This window comes from Triticum dicoccoides, chromosome 5B (assembly GCF_002162155.2).
Source record: "Triticum dicoccoides isolate Atlit2015 ecotype Zavitan chromosome 5B, WEW_v2.0, whole genome shotgun sequence".
NCBI lineage: Eukaryota > Viridiplantae > Streptophyta > Magnoliopsida > Poales > Poaceae > Triticum > Triticum dicoccoides.
Window position 1 is genome coordinate 477,646,470 of NC_041389.1, and position 10,162 is coordinate 477,656,631.

Genomic DNA, 10,162 nt, shown 5'->3' on the forward strand with positions numbered 1-10,162 from the left:
TCATCTTGTGATCACCTGACTTAGGCAAAAGAGTGTGCCTGAGGATCCAGTTGATGGTTGGCAGTCCTGACAGAAGGTAATGTATTGATCCAAACTTGTGTGTTTCAACAGCAGCATCTGGGATCTCCTTGTACATATGTGCCATAGAGTTGTGATCCTTCTTCTTCTTGGCATAGACATCCAAGTCATCCTGTTTCTCCTTAGGTGCATTGATCAGATTAGCCCATTCTTCAATAGTTGATTGGTACCTAGTACCTTCAGACATCCATACTATCCTTCCATCTGGATAGAAGTGTGCTCTGGAGTAGAACTACATTATAAGTTCATCATTCCACTTTGTAAGCTTCTGCCCAACAAAGTCATCCACTCCACAAGCATTGGAACTGTCATACACACCAGGATAGTGCTCTTCATTCTCCTTGATATATTTCTAGTCCACCCATCTCATGTCACAGACAATTGGCTTCTTGTCAAGCAACACTGTCTCATAGAAATCCTGTTGTTCCTTTGTATGGAACATGTAGTCCACAGCAGTTCTCCTCTTGACTGCATAGGGATCAGTCAACCTCCACTGTCTGAGTCCTACATCCTTTCTCAGCTTCATATCCTTAGCTACAGGAGGAGCATCATTATGATCTGGAATTTTGGGCTTCAACTTTCTCAAGACATGTTCCTCATCACCTTCTTCTTCAACAACAACTTAAGGCACTGGGGCCTTGTTCTTCTCTCCAGCAGGATTGTTCCTAGTATTCCTCTTGGGTGCAATTTTAGGCTTTGGAGCAGCTGCCTTGGGTGCTTCTTTGGGCTTTGATGAAGCAGCCCCTGACCTAATGGCATCAACCATAAGCTTCTGAGCTTTAGGTGTTGGTGCAGCAACCTCTTCTTCTTCATCTTCAGAGTCTCTCCTCATAGAGGGTTTGCCAAGTACCTTGGCAGTAGTGGTTCTGACTCTCTTCTTCTTCTTTTCTTGGCCAGCAGCTTCATCATCAGACTCAATGGTGAACTTCATGGTTTCAACAGTGGCAACCTTCCTAGGTTTGGAAGTGGGAACTCTCTTAGCAGGTGCTTTGGTCCTCATTCCAGGCTTAGTGGCAGCAGCTGTGCCATATTCCTTCTTGAGCACCTTCTTCTTGGAAGTGGCCTCATCCTCTACAACCACATAGTCTTCATCTTAAGACTCTGAGGTTTTCTTCTTTCTAGCCCTGGTGGCTGCCTTAGGCAAGTTGCTGGGCGTGCTTCTGCTACCATCATAGCTGCTAGAGGGACTAGTGCCCTCACTCATGTGAACCTGCTCCTCAGACTTGTTATGACTGTCACTTTGATCAGACATGTTGCAAACACTGACAACAGACCCTGTGAATAGATATAGATGAGGTAGATAGGATAAGCATCACAAAATACAGAGGTTTTTGCAAGAGAATGAGTTAAAAACTTAGTTTTAGTTTTCCATAGAAAGCATTTCGGATCTACCAATTTGTAAACTCGGTGATACCGAAGCAGCTGTAGGAACCTAAACTTGTGAACTCGATCAGACCGAGTCACAGCTCGGTGGCACCAAGACTGCTAGGGTTTCACAAAGTCCTAAACTCGGTCACACCGATTTGCAATTCTCGGTCGGACCGGGAATCACATGTGCAATGGCCTTGGCCAAATCGGTGGAACCGATTTCTAAAACTCGATCGGTCCGAGATGGTTTTGGCGGAAACCTAACCCTAAATTTTCAATCCAAACCTAATCTATGGAGCATTTTTACTGGATAAAGTGATCTCAATCGTGGCAAGATACATGGCGAAAACAATGTGCTAGGAATCGAAGTGAGATTAGCACAAGGATCAAGTCCATACCCTAGTACGGCGATGGACTTGCACTACAAGAAATATGTCAACTAGTGACCTTCTGTCAGTGACGCTGGAATAATTGGTCATCGATCTATGACCATTTTAGACCAATTGGTCAAAAGCTGTTCGGGGGCTCCAAAACCCTAAACCATTGCGACCATTTTGGTCAGCAAGGTCATAATTTCCTTCCATGAAATGGTCACAAAGCAAACAGTGCTAGTCCGCTGCCTTATTTCTAGTTGTTAACGACCAATATAGATGGTCATAGCCTTGTAGATTGTGGTGGGTTGTGATGACTAGGCGCCATCTCATCAGTTTTGCCTATGTGTCATGTCCATGTGGCAGTTTTTGCCCTAGGTTGTGAAGCAACCTATATTTCTGTTATTCCAAAAATTCCCAAAAAATTCTCATAAATGTTTTGGATCATGTCTTCATCAAATATGTCAAAAACATTCCTTGCCTAGTTCAAAAATAATTCGAAAATATTCATTTTCCTATTCTGTTCAAAGCAGCACTTTGTGAAGGAAGTACCACTTTGGCATGTCCAAATGGTATCCATTTTCTACAGTGCTTTCCTATGCCCAAATAACCATCCTCCACCAAATGCCAGCTCAATCCATTCATTATTTTGAGCCCAGCTTCAACATTCGTATTTATGTCTAGTGTGGTACTTTGTAAAGCAAGTACCACCTAGGCTCCTCCTTTTGAGGTGAAAATTTGTGAAGACGGTCTTCTTAGTAACTGATCATCCTCAGCCAAAACTCACGCCCATTAGCCATGTGCATTTCCCGTACCGCAAATCAAACACTTGGCTGCTTATTCATGTTTGAGCATCAATCGGTCTCCTCGTGAGAATCTTATGTTGTGATTTTCTTCCTAGCACCTACCTGGGGAGTGCCCAACCCACTAGACATGCCTAGGCCGCCCAGAACACATGGCAATGCCACGGTCACGCGGTGACCACGCGGCGGGCATGCGAGCTTACGCGCTCTAGAGTTGGGGCCCTCGGCCACCGTCCAAACCTCGATGTCTCGCCATCAAACCATTGATTTCTGATTAAATAGATACTTATTTACCTAGAAATGATTTTTGGAAAAAATAAAGAGCAAACTATGAGGCAGTTGCAGTTCAAATTTGACCCGCTTCGAGCTGAATCGACGGGAATTTGTCTTTTTCACCAGAGGTGGATCAAAAATTTTGACACCCAACCATTTTGTCAATTGTGCATTAAATATGGCCTAGTATTTTATAAAATTTATTAGGTCCAATTTTGCAATAAATATATGGTAGGTCCTTCACAAAAAAAAACTCATTTCAAGCACTCGGAAAATGGAAAATGGTTTTTTCGTCCAAAGAAAATGAAAACCTCCTTAGGCAACATTGTTTGCCATTCCAATATGCACCCTTGTGCACAATATGAGATCGTTTGAACAAACTATGCCATGAATGTGGCCATAAGATTGATTATTTGGCTTGAAAGCCATGAATCTTCACACTTGATAGCTCATTTATGAGAACACTTTTTAAAAATAATTACCATATTACAAGTTTATTATTTTTTCTGGAAACTTGGTCACATATAATGACACAATGCGAAGGTTTTCCAATTTTTTGATTTTTTTGAATATTTTATGCCGGTTTCAAAATGCGGTCAAAACAGTGGGCTTGACCGTTCCTAGCTAGTGGTTGAATCTTGGAAAACTTTTGATGTTTCTTTGATTAAATAGATACTTATGTACCTAAAATGTTTTTTGGCAAAAATAAATAGCAAACCATGAGGTAGCTGCAGTTCAAATTTGACCCGCTTCCAGCTGAATCGGCGGGAATTTGTCTTTTTCATCAGAGGTGGATCAAAAGTTTTGACACCCAACCATTTTGTCAATTGTGCATTAAATATGTCCTAGTATTTTATAAAGATTATTTGGTACAATTTTGCAACAAATATATGGTAGGTCCTTCACAAAAATACCTCATTTTGGGCACTCGGAAAATGGAAAATGATTTTTTTGTCCAAAGAAATTGAAAACTTCCTTAGGCAACATTGTTTGACATTCCAATATGCACCCTTGTGCACAATATTAGATTATTTGAACAAACTATGCTATGAATGTGGCCATAAGATTGATCATTTGACTTGAAAGCCATTGATCTCCACACATGATAGCTTGTTTCTGAGAACACTTTTAACAATAATAATGCAAAACTCTTGGTTTGTCCATGATGAAATAGCTACTTTTGTAACTAAAAATATTTTTTTGAAAAAAATAAATAGAACACTATAAGACACATGTAGTTCAAATTTGACCTGCTTCTTGCCGAATTGGCTGTTTCGCAAAATAGCTAGAAAGATCGGAAATGCAATAGAATTGGTAATCATCCATGAAAGGTGGTCTAACTTAAGTGAAAATCTTAGTGATGCCATTTTGCAAAATATTTTGGGTAGCTGCTTCAGCCCCCTGTTTTTAGCACCAAGAAGAGTAATTTTTAATAGTTCATTTTTCGAACCAATCAGGACACAGCCCACGGATCACCCCCTTTATTCGATCTGAGCCGTCCTTCCTGCTTGTCCAGCGTCTCTCAATCCCCTCCTTCCTGAGAAACCCTAGGGCACTGCTGCCTCTCTCTCCCCGAGCCAAATCCCTCCTCCGCCGCACCTCCTCCCCCATCCATATCCAGATCCCTCCCCCACCCCTCCTGTCCACTCCCGCAGCCGACGCCCCACCCTCACCGTCGACGACCCATGCCGCCGCCGCACACCACCGCGCCCTCCCCTCACCTTGGCCCAATTTAATCCAACCCTGCACGCACACCGCTGCCGCCGCCGTCTACCCCTTCCTCCCTCCCCTCCCTCACACCCATGGCATTCGCGCTCAAGTCCTCCACCACCCCCGCCATCGCCACTCCCTCCTCGGTGGCGTTTCCCTCCTTCTCAGCCGCCTTCGCGGCGCCGAGGGGCCGCGCCGGCGTGGCCAAGAGAGTCTCTCTCTGCGGGGCCACTCCCGCGACCTGCTACCCCGCGCCTACGTCAACTCCGGTGCTGCTCCACCCGCGCCCGTGCGACCCGCCGCTCCCGCCCCGGCGCCGACGCCGAGGCTGTCCCCGCCCACCATGACTTGGATGCCAAGTGGAATGCCTGCCTCGACCTCTCCATCCGTCGCATTGCCTACGCCCCTCGTGGTGAAGCTGGATCTGGGCGATGGAGGGGCGCTGCAGCAGTGGTTCGGCGTCGTAGTAGCTTTGTGGCGGATCTGCGGCGATGCCGTCGGGCCTTCGTGTGTGTCCTGGTCGCGCTCCTCTGCCTCTTCTATGACGCCGCCTTCGGCCTTCGGCTCCGGGCTTCGCAGGCCGAGGCGCCCGTCCCCGCCGACCTCGCGCTCTCCTCCCTCCCGATCTGCATACCCCAGCTAGTGTCGCTTCGTGCTAATGGTGCCTGGTTCGATTTGCTGACTCGGTATGCTGTGTGTGCAGGTGTGAGACGCGAGGCACTCAGAGCTGATCTCGTGCCTGGAACGGGGCCTCCAGCACCAGCCCGCCCACGCCCCGCCGCCTCAACTGCCTCATCCCCCTGCCCGCTGGCTACCTGGTGAGACGCGACGACTATCGATGAACCCCCCTTCATTTGTTTTTCGTTGCTGCAGATTGTTGCTCTATTCTGTACTCCTACTGTCAGTAGCTTCATTTACTGATGAGAAAGTCAACAGGCAGGTGATAATCTTGCCAGATTTGAAGTACTGTTACTGTCAGTAGCTTGTGTTAATTTTGGAGTGGTAGCTTCAGTAGCTTACTCTAGTACTGTTAATGGAGTATTGTGAATGGAATAATGAAGCTGCTGCTGATTGTTAAGTTGAATATTCTTTGTTGCTGCTGATTGTTAAGTTGAATATTCTTTGCTGCTGATGATGATTGTTGCTGCTGATGGAGTACTCCAGCACAATGAACTGGAGTAATTTTTTCAACCACTATCTTTGTTTTCTTTTGGCTCCCATGATGTTTCATTACCTACAACTGAGGACATCTCTTATAATACTCTCCGCTGGAGTACAACTGATGAGTAATCTTAGGTTATCTTGCATTTTCTGTTAATTTTCTTGTGATTGGATGTTTCTGACTTCTTAGAATTATCTCTCTTGCAACACACTGTTTAAAGAATGAAATTGGCAGTGTAATTGAAGAACCATAAAGAAAAACCAACCATATTTTTTCTTTTAATTAACTTCAAATCATTTTTATAATTTTAACTACAACATTTTCTATTAATTAAGATAAATTGAAACCTTTTCTTTTAATTAACTTAAACCTTTTCAGTAAAATTAAGATAAACTGAAACCTTTTCTTTCAATTAACTTAAAATTATCTGAACCATTTGTCCTCTCTTACTCCCTTCTTTTTTCGTAAAGTGTAGGAGTGAAATAAACCGAAACCTTTTCCTTTAATTAACTTAAATCTTTTCAATAAAATATTTGTTGGCTATGATATGAAATTTAATCTGTACTAAAACTTTTTTAATTACAATATACTGCAGGACTTGCAAGAAGTAGTGCTTGCTAGCAGTTTAGTGTAGGAGTAGTGAAGGGGTAGTGTAGGAAAGTTTCCATTAAATTAGATTGCTGATACATATTGCTGTCAAAATATTCAGACTAAACTTCAGCAGTAAATTAGGAGTACTACAGATTGCTATCAAAATAAGTATAAATTCAGTCAGATGTGTGCACAGATTGCTGCTACATGTTCATTTTGGTTATTTAGTGAGATAATGGTCATTTTGGAGATGCCATATGAACATTTTAGGGTCATTTTGGAGTAACAGTAATTTATTAATGCTAAACTTTGACTATTACTTTGTCAAGACTCCCTGTGTTTATGTTGGAAGTTTATGATGAAATTGTGTTTATGGTCATTTAGTAATTTAGTTAGATACTGTGTCAAATCTGTGGAGTACTGGAACTGGGGCTGGTAGTATTGTGTCATCCTCTTCTCTTCTCTAAAACTGTAGCATTTCTGTTTAAGTGCATCTCTATGAAACTACAGTTTACTTTCAGAGGAGCACTACAGTTTCTTCTCTTCTCTTGTCATGAAATTGTGTTTATGTTGGCAGTTTATGATAATGAAATTGTTTTATGTTTGCAGTGTTTCAAGCGACTTCATAGCGAGTACCAGGAGAGGAGATGAATCTGAGGTGAGCAAAATTGAAAGTTGTGCAGCAAGTACTCCTGCGGGCAAGCAAAATCTGTTTTAGCCTGATGCACGGGCTTTTTATCGCATGCAGTCTTAAAACTCTTTTATTTCTGTACTGATGCAAATACTGCTTGTGTAGCTGTACTAGTGCTAGTTTTTGAAAACCACAAACTTGCCTATAGTTTGCTAATATGTGCTAGTGTAGCTGTACTGATGCAAATTTACAACAATATTTGTCGAAGGTGTACCAGAATGTTGTGCATTTTTATTGAGAATATGTTTTTTTGTCTTGTGTATATTAACTGTCTATATGTGCTCGTATATTAGGGCGATGTCACAGCAGGATATATCTCGTGCAAGGCTCTGGTTCTTTGAGGGCCAGAAGAAGATCTTTCTTTGTAGTGAGATCTCACTTCTTCCACGGATACAAGGTCATAGCATCTAAAAGGCCCTCCCTTGAGTACCTCCCTTGAGCACTTTTTATGATGTGTGCTCTTGCTGCCGTTCATGAGCATGCACCTGAGTGTTCCTTTGTGTAATGTTTAAACTCGTGCTTTTTAAATATGCAGATCAGGGGAGGACATCATTTGGTCGTCCACTCATTGCCAGGGAGAAAAGATTTATCTGTCTTGACCCTGGGGTTTTCTTTTCTTTCAGCTTGTAAATATGCTCGGTGAATTAGCAAATCCCATGTGTAATGTGTTTTTTTCTTGTCTAAACCTCCTTAGATATGACCTACTGCTGAACTTAGTGCTAGATGAAGCAGTCGAGTCTAAAAGAGTAGGCTTTCTATTTTTTCTAATGATTGATAGTTTCTACAGTTAGAGCTTAGGATGAGAGTTATGACTTATTTGTTCAGCATAGAACATTTTGTTCTCCTAAATTTTTGTCAAGGCTAACTTTGTACTAGAGCACTGCATGGAGTACTAGATTATGAAAAATGCAGATTTTATGTTTTCTTTAAACAGCATGATCAATGTGGCTCTTTTGCATTTATAAAGAGATAATGTCCCTCCTTTTTTCTACAGTGTCGTGTGTAATAATCCTCATCTTGCAATTTCTACAGTGGCGTTTATCTAATGCATGTACTTGTACTGTCTCTCTGGACTGCTACTTAGCTTTGTTTCCCCAAGTGAAAGCAAGTCTTCATGCAGTCCTTTTGACATGAAAGAATAGTGTTACAAATCAAATTTTGTTTTGCTTATTCTGCTAAGGTTGTTTGCAATGGTTATACATATGTTACACAATTTTTGCTGCTGGCTAATCAACTTTAGAGATGGTAACATGGTGCTGCACTCTGAGGATCATCTTATGACACACAATCAATTTTTGGTGTGCTCAAATTTTTAATTTTAGTGATAAGGAAAGATCCCACCTAGTTTGCTGGCTCTCTCACTTGAGTGGGTATAATAGTAGTGGCCTCCTGACTTGTAGTTGGGTAGGTAGCTAGGAAGACTCATGGTGCTGGATGGGAGCAAAAGTTTATATGCATGGATAATGAACTTGCACTAAATGGACACAAATAAAGAGCTGAGTATTAAATTAACTTGTACTAACTGGAAACAATATTCTGTATGGTGTACATAAATATCGAGTTGATAGCTGATCTGTAGTGACCCCTTTATCTACACACATGTTTGGTTTATAGCAGTGTAGGGGTTATGCTACTACTGATGTGGTTTATGTGCCTGCTTTTAACTTTGCTAATTGAAATGGGCTGCTTTGTTTCAGAGGAGCGCTGCTGATCTGATGCTACGGGTTCTGCAAAACAACCCTGACATGTGGCTGCAAGTGGTGCACATCCTACAGAAACCAAAACCTCAACACGATGTTCCCTCGAAGTAAGTCTCTGCTCCTGAATGCCTTGTTGCAAATGTTTAGAAGGTAGTTTGCAACTGAATGAAGATTGATTGATGTCTTGGCTGCAGCTGGTCTTGGATTAGCATGCATGTTTACATTCAGTACTGCCAGCACTGGCCATTAAAAACACTTGCTATGTGGTTCACCTATTATATTAGGAAATGCAGCTGGTCTTGACTCTGTTCATTCTCTGCTTGCCAGCCCTCGTAGACTCCATTTGTTCTGTAATAATGATATTGTGGTAGCTTAACATGTTAGAAACTGGGTGGTTTATTATTCTGCACTGAAATTATATATGATGATTTATTGTAACTTCTGTGTGTAATTGGGCTCGGTTTGTGACCTGTGTTGTTGGGTGTAATGAGCAGGGGAGGTTTCCCATGCCGAAATTGATTGGCAGTGGATGACTAGTCATTTTTTTGCCACGACATAGTATTCAGATATTTGCATATGTTCAACCACAATTATTTCGTTTTCTCGTTGGATCCAATGAGAGAGAACAAGATTAGATTAAGATTTATGTCCTTCCTTTCATGTGCTGCTTGTGCCTATCTTGACCTTGTCACGTTATTATGTTTCTAACTTCCCATGACTTATTATTTGTAGATATTGGCCTTCATTCTTCATAAGTTGGGTGCACAGGAGCTCTAGGAAGAAGAATCCTAAAGAAAAACCACACCCAGCAATGCGTTTTAGCTCGCTGGAGCTAGTTATGTGTTGTGTATGTTTAGTTGTATTTTATAGCTGAATACCAGATCTGTACTATGTATGATTGTAATGTACTTTGCTTGGCTGTTGTATGAAATATTATGCCTTATTGGCTCTTTGAATCAAATTATCTAATTGCACAAATATAGAACTGACGTGTGGTTCCCAAACAACAATTCTTGTAATTGGTTCCCATTTGACTATTGGGACCTACTTTAAAATGGAAAAGAAACAAAAGAAAACTAACAAGTGGGCTAGAAAAGGCCGAGGCCCAAAAAACATGAACTGTAAAAGATTGTGGCCCAAAAAATGAAAGTCTGTTGGGCTTGGCCCATGAAGCTAACAAAAATATGCAGAAAAAATTCACTAAATTGGCTGAATTAATGGGCTCGGCCCATATAAACACCCAATTGGACCAGGCCGATTCTAATTTTTGACCTTTTGAATTGGTCGTAATTTTGCCACGTCAGATTGCCATGTCGGATCCGACGTGGCTTGGGCAGACAGCTAGTGACCAAAACAAAAGGTCATGGGTTCAACAACCTTCTATTTTGGTCGTAAACGTCTACGACCTTCTCACA

At 41.9% G+C, this 10,162-nt stretch overlaps 1 protein-coding gene across 1 annotated transcript; it reads left to right on the top strand.

The window, feature by feature from the left end:
* Positions 1–4,253: 4,253 nt before the first annotated feature.
* LOC119309785 (serine/arginine repetitive matrix protein 1-like) lies at positions 4,254–9,727 on the top strand. Its single transcript, XM_037585706.1, has 6 exons — positions 4,254–4,277; positions 4,445–5,421; positions 6,966–7,014; positions 7,341–7,444; positions 8,745–8,854; positions 9,480–9,727. The coding sequence occupies exons 1-4, from the start codon at positions 4,254–4,256 to the stop codon at positions 7,386–7,388; spliced, it is 1,098 nt and encodes a 365-aa protein (XP_037441603.1). The 3' UTR covers positions 7,389–7,444; positions 8,745–8,854; positions 9,480–9,727.
* Positions 9,728–10,162: the final 435 nt, after the last annotated feature.

Coding starts and splice junctions, on each gene's coding strand:
- LOC119309785 (XM_037585706.1), top strand. CDS start 4,254: ATGCCATTTTGCAAAATATTTTGG. Junction 5,422..6,965: donor CCCTGCCCGCTGGCTACCTG/GTGAGACGCGAC, acceptor TTATGTTTGCAG/TGTTTCAAGCGACTTCATAG. Junction 7,015..7,340: donor GGAGAGGAGATGAATCTGAG/GTGAGCAAAATT, acceptor CTCGTATATTAG/GGCGATGTCACAGCAGGATA.